The sequence below is a fragment of the Mastigoproctus giganteus genome, chromosome 11 (assembly GCF_048544385.1).
Source record: "Mastigoproctus giganteus isolate SK-2022 chromosome 11, ASM4854438v1, whole genome shotgun sequence".
Taxonomy (NCBI): domain Eukaryota; kingdom Metazoa; phylum Arthropoda; class Arachnida; order Uropygi; family Thelyphonidae; genus Mastigoproctus; species Mastigoproctus giganteus.
Window position 1 is genome coordinate 116,870,963 of NC_143585.1, and position 18,436 is coordinate 116,889,398.

Below are 18,436 nucleotides of genomic sequence, written 5' to 3' on the forward strand. Positions count from 1 at the left end.
AAGCACGATTTTTAACCAAAAATTAGTCAGTTCCTCAGATTTAAGTTGCCAGTGTTTTTATTTATAAACTTACTAAACTTTTTGTTAGTCTCCCGAACAGTATTTTTGATAAGTTCCAAAATCTGAACTACCCCTGGTCCCAATTAGTTTAGATTATCAACGCTCTACTATACTTTATATAACTTATTATTCAATTGAGAATCTGAAAAAAAAAAAAAAAAAACTTGAATATTTAAATTAGAAATTACAGTGACAATTTGAGATGATTTTATTCTATATAATACAAAGTTATGGCAAAGAAATTAAGGCATATTTTAAATCCTTTGCAATGAAGCAGCTATGATTGTCAACAAACAAAACTTAATTAGCGCCGTACTCTTGTCCATCCTTCTTCATCTGTCTCGTCCAATACATGACTTCTATCAAGACGGTCTACTACATCTTTTTCATCTCGTTCCCTTCTCTCCCCTCTTTCTCTCCAGGATGTTCCTTCAGGAGCACCACCTAAAATAAAATTGCTTAAAATATTTTTTATCAATATTAAATTTTACTTCATATTTACCCACACAAAATAAAATATAAGATCCATCCTCATATCACAGCTATTTATCTGTGATATGAGGATGGATGAGTTAATTACTTAGATTACTTAATATTATGCATAATATTAAGTAACAAAAATGAAATGAGTGATTTCCAGTACATTTTAATCTGAGCTTGAAAATGAAGGGGCAAACTACCAAAATTTATAGGTTTGAAACTTCTTTTTAGCTTACCTCTATAAATATGCATATCTCAGTTTTCATTTGGAGTTAAAAAAATAAAAAAACAAATGGCGAACAAAATGGGGGGGGGATTAAATTAAAAACTGCTACGTATTCTCAAGTGTACTTTATACTAGTACATTTGCAATGCATAGTGTATGGCACCATCCAGTGAGTGTTAAGAATATTTTTATTTTATTTTTTTTCTTATAAGCATCCCCGATGAAAATACTTGACTCAAGTACTAATAGTTCTCAGAGCAAGAAAGAACTACTATAATTCTAGTGTTTAAATCTCCATAATAAATGAGATTAGTTTACATGTTATTAATTTATCTACTTCACATCACAAATCTCGCCAGAGGATTATAATAAGTCTTTTAACCCAGTTTGTATCTGAATGCAGGATCAGAGAAATTTAACATGTGGACAATAAAAGTGACCAGTTGGGTGAATTAGGAAAGTTTTTTTTTTTTGGCTGATACTGTACAAGCTTGCTTTCTTGCATCATATGCCTCAACTAATGCTAATCTCTTCTTCCAGTTCGACAATTAGTTCCATGTTTTGTAATTGCAGTAAGCTTTCCAAGAAAATAAGTGACATAAACAAAATAGTACATTTAATTAGTTGCCAACTAGATTGGCAAAAACATCACCACTATTGTCATGTATGGCCACAACAATATTCAAATATGCATGCTTACTTTCAAGAATAGAAATTTTCTGATGGGACAGACTGAGCTGTCTGTATTTGCAAAAATTAAGGCACAGGCATCAATCAGAAAATAACAAAATGCTAATCAAATTATGTACTATGGAAGCACTTTTGATAATAAACTACAAGTCAGGTGATCTGCATTCAATGCCATGCTAGCTGATATTTTTTTGAATTTCTGGTTTTTGGATAAAATCAAGTTTTAAGCAATTAATCAAAAGTGAGCTTTTCAGTTCTTGTGATCATTCGAAGTGTTTAAAGCTGTAATTTGTAAGTATGGATCATCTGTATGGCAAGTGAAAATGACACACAAAAAGATCAGTTTTGTTCTTGTGTTTTAACTTATTTTATTTTATTATTTTTTTTCCATTTATTTCTTTGGTTAATGGGTAGTTTTGAAAACTTGACTGGAGTGCATTTTGGTATAAGTTGTAATTTTTAATGGTTTTCTTTGCTATTTAGTTTTTTTTTTTTTTTTTTTAAATTTGTCTCAGTGAAAAATCAGATATATTGATGCAAGTTATTCTTAAAAAGTTATAAAAATTCAATACAAAATACTCATGTTCATTTTTAATTTTTAGAACTGCCACTTTTAGCCTTCTCTGATCAACGTTGAAAACTAGTTGGTTAGAATATTTGGATTCCACCTTTTTCCCTATCACACACATCTTGATTATTCATCACTAGGAGCAATCAGAATGAAATGGGGAGGGGGCATAAACATCAACTGTTGTTGTTATTTTGTTTTTAGGAGCATTAGCAACTAAGGGCATATTGCTAAAGGGATATGTGGTGATCATTCCCTGACCTTTCTGCATCCTCCGTATTTGGTGGCCATGGGCTCGAACCCTGGTCTAATCAAGAAGCGTGTGCTTCGCACTGCTGCTCCTACCCACTGAGGTGGCATGTATAAACATCAATGGAGAATATATTTGTATGGGTATAATGCAGTTAACTTTTTTTTTTAAATGTATCCACACTAACTTTCTGCCGAATCAAATTTCACTGTAAGTTGCCTAGGAAACTGAGTGCATTCTAGGATTTCCATGATGCTGTTTAGATTCAAATGTTATTCCCCAGCATAAATTTTCTATTTGTGCACCAAAAATAATACCCTCTTTGATTTTGTTTAACTTATCTTTGGAAATCTCACACAAAAAGCAACAAAATTTCGTTGTAGACTTGCTGCATTCCAGGAAGGTATATCATTTCCCGCCACCACAAACTGTTGTGGCATTTCATGAATCCATGATATTCATCCAGTTTGTTGAACTCCAAAATTCACAAATATCATTAAAAATAATAACACTAAAATCACTATCCATCATGAAAATGAAGTCAAATCACGATATTTGTGCAATGGTTGCCATGTCTCCAACCTTACAAAGTTATCTGGACACTAATAACACTACCTTCTCTGTCTTAAAATCAATCTACCTCATTCAGTCAAATTCATCTGTTATCTCTACCATTCTCTCAACTCCACTTGGAGCTCTGACTTCCTCCAGTCCAACTTTCCTAACAGTGAGGTAATTTTCCTTGGTGATTTTAATGTTCACAACTCCAGATGGTTGAGATGCTGAGGCTTTTGCAATTACTAATGACCTTGTGCAGATTGTTCATTTACCTACAAGAATACCAGACAATCTAACCATAAAGCCAACATGCTTGATCTTTTTCTCACAAACAACCCTTCTAAGTACACAGTCAAATTGAGTGGTCCTTTAGGCACTTCAGAACACAACTTTGTGATTGTCTCTTCTCCAATGGAGCCTCTATGTCATGGCTATTCTCAACCTTGTGTTGTTTGACAAGGATGCAAAATGTGAAATTTCTTTTCTTCATTTCCTTGGTTAGATTACTTTCAAAACTTCTGATGTCAAGATTTGCTCAGATCATGTCAGTGAAATTATTTTTGTAGGAATGGAATCCTTTATACCACACTCCACTTTAAAATCTCGTCCTGTATCTAAACCTTGGTTTTCCAATAAATGTACTAAGGCTGTTCAAGAGAAGAATGTTGCATATCGTAATTGCCTTGTTTCCAATTCTTCAGTTTCATTTTCTGCCTACACCAAAGCTTGCAACAATTGTAAAGCAGTTATTAATCAGTCCAAACTAGATTTTGAAAACTTGCTTCTTGCCCTAATGGTTGCCAAGCATTCTGGTCTCTTGTCAAAGCCATCAGCCAATAGCTTTGGCTCTGCTTCCACCTCTGTCAAAACCAGATGGTTCTGTTGTCACTTCAGCCAAGGATAAAGCTGACTTGCTTGCATCCCATTTTTCTTCCAACTCATATATTAATGATCTTGGTAAAACCCCTCCCATCATTCCCAATATGCTTCATTCAATGCCTCCTGTGGTCTTCCACAGGAGGCATTGAATGAAGTCAAAGGGTTTTGACGAAACTTGATTCTCAGAAAGCTCCAGGTCCTGATAGTATTTCTCCACTTGTTCTCAAAACCTGTGCTCCTGAACTTACTCCTGTTCTTTGCTGCCTTTTTTCACTTTCTTATTCCAAAGGTGTTTTTCCTTCTCCTTGGAAATTTGCTCATATCCAGCCAGTTCCTAAAATGGGTGACAAATCCCTCCCATCCAATTATCGTCCAATTGCAATCACTTCTACTCTTCTAAAGTTATGGAGAAATCAATTAACCAACTCTTAAATTACCTAGAAACCTTCCGTCCGATCAATAATCACCAGTATGGATTCCGTCAGTGTTGATATTCTGGTTTTTCTTACCCATTTATGGACAAATTCAATGGAAAAGTACAGTGAAACATAAGCAGTTTCACTTGACATCTCAAACACTTTTGGTCGTGTTTGGCATAAAGGTCTCATAAACAAGCTTCCATCTTATGGTTTCCCAACTGTTTTTGTAATTGGATATCCAGTTTTCTCTCTCATCACTCACTGAGGGTGATGGTAGATGGCCCTCTGTCTTCTAACTTCTCCACTAATGCTGGTGTTCCCCAAGGTTTAGTTCTTTCCCCCAGTCTTTTCTTCTTGTATATTAATGATATTCTTCCTTTGACTGGAAATCCCATCCATAGTTTTGCCGATGATAGCACATTGCATTCCAGTTTGTGAAACCTTGCCCTGCTCAATCAGCTTCAACTTCTCGAATATCCACTACCAATTTCTTAAATGCCGATATCCAGGTAATTCTCTACTGGGGCAAAGACAACTTAGTTGATTTCAATCCGTCTAAAACTAAGTCTTGTCTTATATCTCGCAAAAAAGGATTTTTCAGCTCTTATGCTTATTTTTGGCGACACTCCGATTTCTAGGCAAGACGATATATCTCTTTTGAGGATTACCTTGACTTCTAATCTCTCTTGGCACAAGCACATTACAAAGATTGCTTCCTCTGCCTCTAAAATACTTGGTTCTCTTTTGCTCTCAGCATTACTTTTCTTCCAAACAGCTGTTCACTCTGTACAAATTGAAAATCCGGCCTACCATGGGATATTGTTCCTACATCTGGGGCGGTGCCCCCAAAACGTCTATCAGGCTTCTAGATTCCTTTAAGAAGAGAGCAGTTAGGTTAATTAATGCCTCATCTCTAACAGTCACTCCACTCTCTGTCTCATAGATGTACTGTTTCTGCTACATGCCTTTTCCAGATACTTGCATGGGTACTGTTCATTTGAATTCGCTTCTATAATTCCCGCTCTCTGTTTCAAAAGAGTCCGAACATGTGCCGCCAACATCCATTTACTCTCCAACTTCAAACTCACAGAACCAACTTTTCATTTACTCGTTTAATCATTCAATTGCCGTTTTCTAGAACAACCATTCTTCGTACATATTTCCTAAAAATTACAGTCTTCAGAAGTTCAAATCTAATGTCAACAAATATCTTCTTTTGTCTTCTCAACTTCCAACCCAAGCACAGTACTTACTAAGTACTATAGGTTCTAATACCTCTCGTGTTTGTGGTTTTCATTAAAAAAAAAAAAAAAAAATTTCTCTCTCTTTTTTTTTTTTTTTTTAGTAGAATGACATAGATTCACTACTAAAGTGTAAGAAGTGATTGAATCTATGCCACCTGCACAAAAACCCTATCCACTCTTCTTACAGAATCTGTTGTAAATTTCCAACAAATAAAATTGTTGGAAATTTTCAAGCATCTCAAAGAAATAACACAAGGATTTTGGAAATTACCTGATGCCTTTACATCTATGGCTGAGAAATCTCCAAATCCTGTAAACTATTGGATCAATGTCTGGACATGATCCTGAGCAGCAGAAAAGCATGGAACCATATTCCTAGAATTAGCAGCAAAGACCATACAACACCTCTTGAACAGCCTAAAATTACCATAGCATAGTTTGATTGGGGTACAAATGGTACCCCAATCAAACTATGCCCTGGAAACCCCCCCCCCAATTTTAGACATTATTTCAGTCTCCTAATCGGATGAGCCCTTTAAATTACTTAATAGGCAAAACAACTGGCCTAAACAAAATTTGTAAAGAACAGTTCTTGAATGGTAAAATTAGCCCAAAAACCAAATTGTGGAGCCCAATACTTGCTGGATGATGTTAAGAACTATCTCCATACATATAGTCTCTTCAAGGTCTATACGCACTGTATCCTTAAATAGAATTTAACCTGAAATTGACATAATCTTAAATTACTGAACAGGCAAGATTTAGACCAACAGAATACTGCACCCCATAGATCCTCAATTTATTGGAAATAGCTTTGCTTTAATCAGGAATTCATCAGTGAAGCCACTTTTGTAGACCTCCCCAATGCCCACTCCTTCACAAAGTTTACAGCTTCACCAATGATGTCTATCTGTCAAGTTTACTCACTGCCTCTTGGAAACTCAAAGCTTTTTGCTGAACTGGCTGGGAAAAGTAGATGGTATTTTCAGATTATATTATAACTTGCCACAAACACAGGTTTTAGCTTTTCTGCTCTTTAACATCAGGTTACCAGCCCATTTTAGTGCATCATTCTGACTAAATATTTCAGACCATTTAAAACACATCATAATCACTATCGGCGAGTACAAACCATAAAAATGCCTTACAATCTGATCCCAACAAAATGAAACTCAGCTCATTCCGACTTAAAAACAAGTATGCCAACAGACCACTGAACATCTCTTGGAATGGCACATAGCTTAATTTTGATAAACAAGGGCTAACATCAGCAAAATGGAGAGCCGACCAACACAGACTAAGAACTAGTCTTTAGTCTTATTTTCTGAACTGAGAGTACACCATCCCTGTTTAGATGACATCCTGTAATGAAAAAATATTAGATCACCTACTAAACCGGAGCAGCAGACTAAGTGAATGCATGCATCAAACAGACCTTTACATACCAGCATATATTGCCCATTTGTCTATCAGAAGAAATTTTATCGGCATGAAAGAAAGAGCCAAACAGTTACTTGATCGCAGATATCCTGTTCCCCTCCAAGCCCCTTGGAGGGGAACAGGCATTCTGTGTGTTATCAGACACTCAGTCTAAAACACTGATGGATCCAATATCTTTTTATTTCAGAAGATTAAGGAGAAGTCCGGTTGGGCTACCTCCCTGAAATCCACTCATGCACACCTCCTCGATGGTAAGCCCTGTTATGTCACTTAGGTGGCAACGAACACGTAAAGTGGTTCTCTTCAAGACGCCTGGTCAGCGTGAAGACGAAAAGACCAAATCCACCAGCAGGTGACAGCACAACGAAACAAATGGCCTTCATTCCCCAGTGGCTTTCATCCCCCCTCTTATGGCAGTGAGAGGATCAGGGTGGAAGCAGAGGGTGCTAAGAATCTCTGGGTACAACCAGGCTGCCATGCACGGAAACTGAACCTGGCCTGTTACAATGTAAGATCGCTCATTGATGAAGACGGGATTTGGAGTTGGAGAAGGAATTACAAAAATCTGAATTGGAATATCATGGTTTGGCTGAAACAAGAAGAGGAAGAAATGAATAATTTATAAGTCTATCAAGTGGAAAAAGGGTGGACAAGGAAGACTCAAAAATGGGTTAACAACTAATGAAATCGACTTTATTCTCAACTAACAAGATATATCGTGAATGATGTTACTGACTTGAACAAGGTAAATGTCGGAAGTGATCACAGAATGGTAAGTGCCAGCTTGATATAGATGTAAGAAACTATATAATATCAACGTAGATGCACCATAGTTTACTCATAAAGTTGAACTACATATGTAGTGTAAATGGCATCATTTTAATTGTATCTCATATTGTGGGTGCATTCACATAGCTGGTATTGCACTACTTCAAATAAAAAGCGCTTCTCTAATACCGTTATTTAGTTTCAGTGGATACAACCACCCAAACGATCATTTCGAAGCTAACTGGCTTCTTCATCAGTGAGTGGGCAGGTACTCTGGTAATGCAACATGCCATCACAGTCACAAAGTTATTTCCACAATATGAGAGATGCCAAATGGAGTATAAATAATAATGTATTAGAAGATGAAATGCACAAGGCATAATTTATTATGGGTTTAGTTAGCAATTAACTATATAATATCGGTTTGCAATAATGCAATACCAGCTTTATCGATGTGAACGCACCCACAATATGAGATACAATTAAAACGATGCTGTTTACACTACATAGATAGTCCAAATTTATGGGTAAACTATGGTGTATCTACACTGATATTATATAGTTAATTACCTAAACCCATAAGAAATTATGCCTTGTGCATTTCATCTTTTAAGATGTAAGAAAAGAAAGAACAAAAAACTGACTCGAGTAAATAATACAAAGGTCTTTGAGATAACAGATGAGGAGAAAAAGCATGTACTGGAACTTAAGAACAAGTTTGAGCTTCTGTAGACTGTTCAGGACCAAGATATAGATAAGGAAAACTACAACTTTCTGAAAATAAGGCCAAGAACTCTATAGGCAAAAAGAAATCAAAAGACGAAAAATTAGTCAAGAAACACTTGTCATTATGAACCGAAGATTACAAATGAAGAGCAAGATAAACACTGACAAAGGATAAAATTTGGTGTACTGAGTTATGCAAAGCCATTAGAAAGAGATGCAGAGAGCACATAAGATTTAACACAAGAAAAATAGAACAAGCATTAATGGAAAACAAAGGTTGTGGGGAAGATGGATCGCAAATTAGTAACAGATACAACATACCTGATATCCTTCCTGATGAGGCAGAACATGCGTTGAAGAAAATGAAGATTCAGAAAGCCTGTTGGGAAGACTGAAGTTACTGTAGAGTTGGTTAAATTGTGAGGAAGAGATGTGTCACAGAAACTGGCAATACTCTTCACAAAATGCATTAGAAAAGGTGTGAAGCCTGCGGAGTGGAAAAATGCATTCATAGTTTTGCTGCATAAGAAAGGAGATAAATCAGAAATTGGAAATTATAGACAAATTAGCTTGCTATCCCACATCTACAAGTTGTTCACAAGGGTCATTAGTAACAGATTAGAATCAACAAAAAGAGCAAGCTGGCTTTAGGACAGGATTCTCAACTATGGATCATCACGTAATATCACAGCTAATGGAGAAAGCAACTGAATATTAAATGCTATTATTCCTGGCATTTGTGGATTATGAAAAGGCATTTGACTCCATATAGTGTAAGGCAATGTTTCAGGCACTAGAAAGACAAGGCATAGATACCCCATACATTACGATTTTGAAGAAAATATATGAGAACAAACTTAAAACTGAGAACTTATGAGAACTGAGAACTTAAAACTTATGAGAACAAATTTAAAATTGAGAAAGGAGTTCGACAAGGAGACACAATATCTCCCAAGTTGTTTACTGCTGCCCTTGAAGCTTTCAAGAGATTTGACTGGTCGCAGAAAGGAATCAATATGAATGGAAAGTACCTAAGCCATTTACAATTTGCAGATGACATTGTGATCATAAGCCATGATCCCAAAGAATTAGAGGAAAACCTTAGTTATGCAGAGTTAGTAAGGATTTCAGACTAAAGATGACTATAGGTTAAACCAAAAGTAATGATGAACAATTATGCCACAGAAAGGGATATTATTGAACGAGCAGTAATTGAAAAGGTGGATTCATATAGTTATCTTGGACAAGTCAGCTGTAATAATGATAAATGGGTGGAAATATATTAAAGAGAAGAATAAATATCAGATAGATAGCATTCAGAAAATATAATAAGATACTGAGAAGCAATATCCCAATTTGTCTTAAACGTAAAATAATGAACCAATGTATACCCCTCACCATGACTTCTGGAACTTGAGCACTCACCAAAAGAATGGAAAATAAGCTGAGAACAGGTACAACGACAGAATGAATTATATTAGGAATCAGACTGTTAGATAAGAAGAGAAACACACGGATTGGGCAGCAAACTCGAGTAAAGGAGATTGTTATCAAAACTAAAGAACTAGAAGGGTCTCGGGCAGGACACAGCTCGAAGACATTTGAACTAAGAAAATAACAGAAAAATACCCAAGAGGAGCTAGAAGAAGAGATGGAAGACAACAATGGAGATGGACAGCTGAAATTCACAGGTTCTTGGGTAGTAAGTGGATGGCTATTACACACAGCAGAAGGAACTGGAAAGGCCTGCTGGAGAGGCCTTCATACTGCAGTGGATTGAAAATGGCTGATGATGATGATGATGACAATGCCAACTGAACATCTCTTGGAATGGCACTAGGTTAATTTTGATAAACAAGGGCTAACATCATCAAAATATGGAGTCGACCAACACAGACTAAGAACTATGGCTCTAGTCTTATGTTTCTGAACTGCAAAGTACTCAGGATAATATCATACAGATAGCATATTTATTTCTGGAAATTTTTACAAAAAAATGTTATAAATCATACTGATGCAAGCTGTCAATCACATTCAACAATGTGCATGTGAATGAGAGCTGAAGAACCAGCAACAAATGCCATACATACTGTAATTCATAGTTATAATGAATTACAGTATGTATGGCAAAATGAAAATGCCCAAGCAGGAGCCCCAACAATGTAGAAGAATGAGAGCTGCAAACCAGCACAGACAGTCACACACTATCACTCAATGCTCTCCATCATCACATCCGGCAATCTGAATGTGATAGAGTTCCGACGATTGTCATACACACAACTGTCATTTACATAAGCATTCACATAGTAGGCTCATGAGGAACACACAAACATTCTCATAACCTGAACTTCACTGTTCATTCCACGAAATATACACAATTATGCATTAATAATACACATTTATAAACGCTAATACAGATAAGCATGGATATTTCTTTTAACAAATGTCAATATCTAATTTATACATTCCCACTGGGTGGATAAAACATTCTAAAAGGCCAGTTTCACTTGGGTTAGTCTCTATTAGACATCTTGAACAATAATGCATTACCTACGTTTTTGGCAGCACATCAGGGAAATCCCACACCTTCTGATATAGGTGTGGATATATTACTGCCAGGCTATTTGAGAACAGTAATAATATTACTGCCAGGCTGTTTGAGAACAAGAGCATTGAAAAGTTGGACTGCCCAGCTCAGAATTTCCCACAATGGTGAAAAATATCGGAGGTCATTTACAAACAAACTGTGGAGATTGTACCACGGAGACTAGTGGCTATCATACAGGTTAAAGCAAAATTATTAATTTTCTGGTAAATACAACCACATGTCACAAGATCTTTTGCTCATTAGGACGATATTTTTCTACATACATTGATACTCCTTTTACACACACACAAGGAGAAAGTAGAAGATCAAGATATTCTCAGTAATATACAGATTTAAGAGAGGTGGACTTTATACTTACAACTGATTTATGACAGTTAGCTTGGCAGTCGGGATTAAGTGCTACCAGGGTAAGTGCTACACTGCTGAACAGCTGCTTAGCAATTGAAAATATATTAATATATACTTTCTTTTTTTAAGCCCTAAGTTTTATCACTACTTCTCTGTTCTTAACATTATTGTAATAGTCCCAATTTTGACAATGCTTGTTTTTCAAAAATATTCCCTATTCGGTACACATTAATTTGAGTACTTTTGATTTCTTTTATCTTATTTATAATAGAAGAAGAAGAGAATACAGCAGAGCCAGTGGAAGCAGTAACTAACTAAATTTAATAAGTTTTAATATGACAAATAGCTTTCGGAGTAACGAACTGCTTCTTCAGCAATTACATACAGAAATGCAAACATGACATAAATCGTTAGAAATGGAATAAATCATACTACATATGCTGCACGTAATCAGATGAATTGGAGAGCACACACATGATCACGAGTACTCAGTCATTCACTAGACCAATCAGGCAATTGTTGATAGTGCATGGCGTGTATATGGGATTGCTGCCAGCACTTGTCGTGTTTCATCACTACTGACTCCAAAATTGTATGTAGTCTTGTACCTCTACTGCGATTTAAAACTTTGTGACAGCTGGATATATTTAGTGACTATAACCACAGGTGGTGATAGTAGTTTTGAGATTGATCGATCACCTCACTATCGTTGTTAGGGTTTCATGATGAGTTTACCAAAAATGTTCTGCAATTGCAGAGTGTTCAGAGTCACCCAGGCAGATGGATCTGCCACGTTCCAGGAGGTGGTCTTGAAGACGTCTGGAGCTTTCTCCTAGAAGCAGCTGCCACAATCATGGCAAGTAATCTGGTGTACAATACAGCTGCGTAAGAGGGAGACGATGAGCATTTTTAATCTCAAGACCAGAGATGGTAGAATCCTGCCAGGAAGTTGTATGCATTTCATGCGGTACTCATGCAGGATGTTAGAAATCCGGTCTGAGACATCTGGGTAATACAGAATAAAAGCAGTAGGTACACTGTCACTGTCTTGAGGGGACGAGGGACTCGGATGAGTTGCAAGCTCATGTGCTTGTAGTAAGCACCTGTCTAACATGCGGGCTAGGTATTCACAATTGGTGAGGTCAGTTTTTACTCTAGAAACCTCGGTGCGCCTCACTTCCTCTGAGCTGGAATGGCCCCAAGGTCGAAAGAATAGAGCACATGCCATGCTGTTTAGATGACAAGGGGTATGGGCTGACCTGCAATTGTGAATTGCCCACAGCACACTGATGTTTCCAGAGGAGAGCCCACTCGCCTCACCAAAACATCTAGGAAAGGAAGTGTCCCGTTCGCATCCAATTCCAAAGTGAACTGTATGAAGGGTGATAGGGAGTTGAGGTACTATAACAGTGGTGCATCTGAACCTCGGGGGATGACAGTGAAAATATCGTCTACATACCTGCACCACATGGTGATTGGTACTGGTGGGTTCAGGAATATGAGTTCCTCTAACTCCTCCATTGCGATGTTGGCAATGACAGCTGATGGGAGTGCCCTTAGCATAGCTGTACTCTGTATCTGTTTGTAGAGAGAACTGCCAAATGTGATGACACTGCCCGACAAACGCAGGTTAAGGGATGCACAGATATCTTCTGCAGATAGTGACGTTCTATCTGATTGGCTAGGGTCATTCTCTAAAAGCTGCCTGGCACATATAATGGCCTGTTGGACTGGAATGGAGGTAAATAGGGAGACAACTTCAGCTATGATCTCGTTGTCAGGAACTGTAAGGTGTTTGATGAAGCAAAGGAACTCCTCGCTGCTGGAGACATTGTGGACAGTATTTCACACTAGGGGCATTAGGAGATGGGCGACATGTTTTGATAGCTTGTAGGTTGGCAAATTGCAACAGGAGATGATGGGCCGGAGAGGGAGCTGGCTTATGCGCCGGCTTTGGCAGGCTGTAAAATTGCGGGAGCTGGCAGCCCATAGCATGCAACTGCCAACGTGTCATCCTTGAGATCTTCCCCGATTTAAACCAATCATAAACCAACTTGTTAACCTCACTCTCTGTCGCCCCAAGACCTTGATGGATGGGTCATGTATATTTTGAATACAAAATATTTATAATATTTGGTAATCAAAAATGTAATTTATAATTTATGTATATAACGTGATTATTTTTCAGTTATTCTTTTCGTATCGTCTATCTTCCTTTACTCTTCGGAATTCCTCACCGCCTACGTGATAAACAACATTATCAATTCTCTTGACACTGCTGTCTATCTTGGAAGCCATGAAGTTATTCACAACTTCCTCCCAAATAATCTTTCAGCAAACATTAAAGTTTTGGGGCTCACGTTCCTCCATTGCCTCCTTCACAGTCCGAGATGTCATAGCCCTTTCAACAATGGCTTACATAAAACTCAGGATAAAGATCATAATCCTGTGTTAATAGATAGCCCTGAATTTGTGGATCACATCTTAGTTGAGTGGCTGAATGAGCAGAATGTATAGGGAGGAAGGAAAACAACATCCATGATGGAGGTGTGCGAACTGAGACTTGGGTTGCCAAGGGGCATTATCTAAAGTAAGAACCTTTGATTCTATTCACTTTTCAGCCAGATATTTCCCAACTTTAAGGACAAAGCACTTGTTGAACCAGTCAAAAAATATCTGTGCCAGAACCATTCCGTATTATCAGATTACCAAAATGTAGGGAGGAGGAGGTTTTTATTCTTTCCTTTTAATCCTCTGAAGTTTGCATATCAAATCAGCATCCTGGACTTGATGATATGCCTGCCAGCACTACCAAAAAACATCAGCAGTCTTAAACCTGGATGCTTGTTTGCCCAACACACAAAAGGCCAGTCTTGTCTGGGCTAAACACTTGTGCTTGTATGCTTTCTCCTTGATTAACTTCTTTAGGTGGCTTCAACAAGGTCAGCAGATAATAATTTCCTTATTAACTTTATGTTACGCAGAAATGTATATCCAGGAGTACTTTGTGCTGTTTGATGCTCTCCGAATCTCACTCACTGACTGATTGAACCGCATTCATACAAATGAGTTTCGTAGTGGATATATGCTGAATGCAGAATCACACACCTCACTTCAAACAAAGACACAGTGGCAAGTGAAATTGAATCCTGAATCTTGCAACCCTTCACTTGCTAAAAATAGCATTTTCATACATCCTTCACTACCCAAGAGCAAGTTATTGCTATGGATAAAGGGATGGTTGAGTATGAGAAGCCAGTAGTTATCAATAGGCATTGCTCTTTTTGGTCTAATGTAATTAGGTGAGCTCTCAGGGGTTCAGCACTGGGCTCACTGCTGTTTTGTATATTTAGTAATGATAATGGTGACGGCATATCAGACTTGATATCTAAGTTTGCAAATGATACGAAGGTTAGTGGGAGGGAGGGGAGGGCACTTAGTGAATGCTACTGTAACAAGGTCAAATTGTGCAGATGAGCTGAGAAATGTAAAGTGAACTTTAATATTGACAAATGCAGGGCATTTCATGCGGGTAGTAGTAATTCCAAATTAAACTGTGGAACCACACTCAGGTATACTTATAAATAGCAGGGAAGGCATAATTCAAATAGCAGAAGACTAGTATAAAGAATTATATAAGGAATGATGGATCACAACACATGACATACCCGATATCCTTCCTGATGAGATAGAAGATTGAAGAATCAAAGAAGCTCTGGGTGAAGATGAAGTTACTGCAGGCAGAGTTAAAATTAGGAGACTTGACACAGAAACTGTAAAGGTGTGAACAGTACAGCAAGATAAACAAGTCTTCAACCAAGTCATCAACTTTACAGACTTTTTCTGTTAAGAATGTAAAGAACAGTAGCAAAGAATTCTTTGCATATGTTAACACTAGAAAGAAAGGGATGAACGTGCTAATCTATCAGATAGGACTGGTATAACTATTCTGCATGAATATCCAGGTATCAATAGTTATTCCAGTAATAAATATTCTCCATCTATATTATTAATGCACAAAGTAATTTAGGGATGGAGATACCAGAAGTATACCAACTGCCTGAATGTATCCAATTATATTGGATACATTCAGTCAGTTGGTATAATTACAGAAAAGCCAACAAAGATAACCAAACCTTTAGCCATAATTATGAAATAATAGCTCTCCTATTTACAATAGGAAAAGTGAGTAATTACAGACTTGCAAGTTGCATTTCTCGTATGGATAATGGTTAAAGACGTAATGTGGGGCTACCTTGATAGGAACACTTATACTTCAGTTACAGCATGGATTTGTTAAGGGGAGATCCTGTCTGCCCAAACTGATTAGCTACTATAATGCAGTAACAAGGGATAGAATATACAAGTTTCAGTAAAGATGTTAATACTATTTGAAGAAAATGAAGAATCAGAAAGCCCCTGGGGATTTCTGATTCTTCATTTTCTTCAAAGCATGTTCTACCTCATCAGGAAGGATATCAGGTATGTCATGTGTTACTAATTTGTGATCCATCTTCCCCACTGCTGGCTTCATTCCCTCGATACTTGTATAATTCTCTTTAGTAGTCTTCTGCTATTTGAATTATGCATTCCCTGCTATTTATAAGTACATCATCGCTATTCTTTAGTTTCAGTATCATTTGTCTTTCTGTATTACTGTTCATGGCTGCTGATTTAAGTCCTTTGTTTTCCCTTAATACCTGTTCTTTTCTTATGTTAAATCTTATGTCCTCTCTGAATCTCTTTATAATGGCTTTGTATAACTCAGTAGTTTCTTGGGCTTTATCACTTTTGGAAAGTTGTAATATTCGTCGTTCATATCTTGGTCCTGAACAGTCTGCAAAAGCTCAAACTTGTTCTTAAGTTCCAGTACATACTGCTCTTTCTCCTCTTCTGTTATCTCAAAGACCTTTGTATTATTTATTCAAGCCAGTTTTTTCCTTTCTTTTCTTGCATCTATATCGTGTGCATCTTACCATTCTGTGATCACTTCCTACATTTACCTTGTTCAGGATGGCAACATCATTCACGATATATATGTTCTGTTAGTGAGGATGAAGTCAATTTCATTAGTTGTTAATCCATTTGGGCTCTTCCATGTCCACCCTTTTCTTGAAAAAAGGATTCATGACATTCCTTGAGATTCTGCAAATTCCACAAGTCTTTCACCTCTTTCACACCAAGTTCATAATTTCCTATAGTTTCCCTTTCTTCGCTGTTTGGTCTCTTTCCAACCTTAGCATTGAAGTTTTACATTGATAAATGCAAAGTATTAAATGTTGTTGTTGTTTTGGTTTTTAGGAGCATTAGCAACTAAGGCCATATTGCTCCAGGAATATGCGGTAGTCATTCCATGACCTTTCTGCATCCTCCGTATTTGGTGGTCACGGGCTCGAACCCGTTCTAATCAAGAAGCGTGTGCTACGCACTGCTGCTCCCGCCCACCTGGCTACGGATGCACCACAAAGTATTAAATGTGGGAAGCAGTAAACTCCAGAATATACCAATTAGATAGTAATCCCAATAATATACCAAGTAACCCTAAAATAATATATCAAGTGGTGAAGACAGACAAATAACTAGAGGATGTAGAGTGAAAAAAACCAGCCCAAACATGAAGTTTTCTGAGCATTGGAGACGGGGTTCTCGGCAGTTCATGGGGTTTGATTGACTGATTAATTATGATATTATCACATTAGCACCTAGTCTATTATTATGAGCCAGGAGATAATTATAACATTGAAAAAATAATAATAAATTATTTATTTATTGAAAAAAAGGTTACCTCGTCACAAATCATATAATGGTAAAAAGCGGAATTACCGGTGTGTATATATATATAAAATCAGGATTTTATATACATTTATATAAATTAATATGGTGTAAAATTTCATGCGGACAAATTCAATGACATGTAGGTTCTCTCAATGGCATATAGGAGTTCTGCCAGCAGGAAGAAGGAAATGATTATTCAAGGAATTGATTTCTTCTGATTGCATAAGGAAGTTGTGTGGGGAAGGCTGCATCTTTAATACCACTTACAGGTCTGGGGCCTCATTTTAGGAAGTATCTGTTGCAGGGCATGCAGAGAACAACAAGAATAGTCATGGGCATGGGTACTCTTAAGAAAGAATCACTTCAGTTCTGCAAATTACAACATCTGTCAATTAGATATTTGTAAAGAGATCAGATATGTTTGAAGTGTTCAAGGCTTCAAATGTAATCTGTATGTTGATGGAATCCTCACATTTTCTTGAATAATTTAAATAGATTTAAGGATTAGACTATTTTTTTTATTCTTCGTATTTTTTCTAATGATATCTAAGCTTCCTTCCTTCATCATTTTAATTTAAAACTAAAATGATTTCATCTACTTGTTACTGATTTAGGTTCAGATCACCCGTGCTCTGTGAAAAATTACTGGCAGTCCAGTTGCTGCCTGAAGTTTGTCAGTTGATGTCCCCTGATATATATTTTATAATATGCTATTCTGCATCTGTGTATATCATTAGTATCACAGAGGTGCACCAGTATAATTGATATTTCTTTCAGATGTATTTACTTTATTCTGTTGACATTGTATGGATTTTACCTCATTTTACACATCAAAACACTGCATTTACTTACTCAACCACATTTTTTTTTTTTTTTATTATGTCAAAAAGATTTGCTTTTATAATCCTTACTTTGTGTTGATATCTTCTGTTATAAATAATGCATCAGTTTTTTTAAATGATGTTCCTTTCAGTTTAGATATTGTATAGATCATGATGTATGTACTACTCCATGATGTATGAACTATGATGACTAAAACATATGAAGAATGAGATGTTCAGTATTGTGATAATTTGTGTTACCATACTGAATGGTTTTAAAAATTGTCATCATATACATGATTCATTTGAGATATAGCTTGTAAAATAATTGTAGGTTTGAAGGCACCTTCCACCATAAATCAAGCGAATCACAAATTTCAGGTTTTGTGCATTTGTTGGATGTAGCTTTAGAATGATTGTAGTAAAATGTATATTGTTACCCTCCATATCACAATTTTTTTTTTAACATTGTTATTTCAATTGTATAATTTAAGATGCACTCATGCCCAAAAAAGCCTGCAAAATAATAAATTTTGGAATCATTAATCAGTTATAGGGTGGATGCAAATTTGAAAA

General features: G+C 36.7%; 1 protein-coding gene across 2 annotated transcripts in view; it reads right to left on the minus strand.

Annotated features, from left to right (window-relative positions):
• Window positions 1-271: 271 nt before the first annotated feature.
• Window positions 272-18,436, minus strand: part of eIF3a (eukaryotic translation initiation factor 3 subunit a) — a 399,865-nt gene continuing 381,700 nt past the window's right edge. For both annotated transcript variants that reach the window (XM_090385008.1, XM_090385009.1), the window contains one exon: window positions 272-504. In XM_090385008.1, the coding sequence (XP_090241134.1) occupies window positions 365-504 (140 nt within the window). In that variant the 3' untranslated portion in view covers window positions 272-364. The remainder of the gene's footprint in view (window positions 505-18,436) is intronic.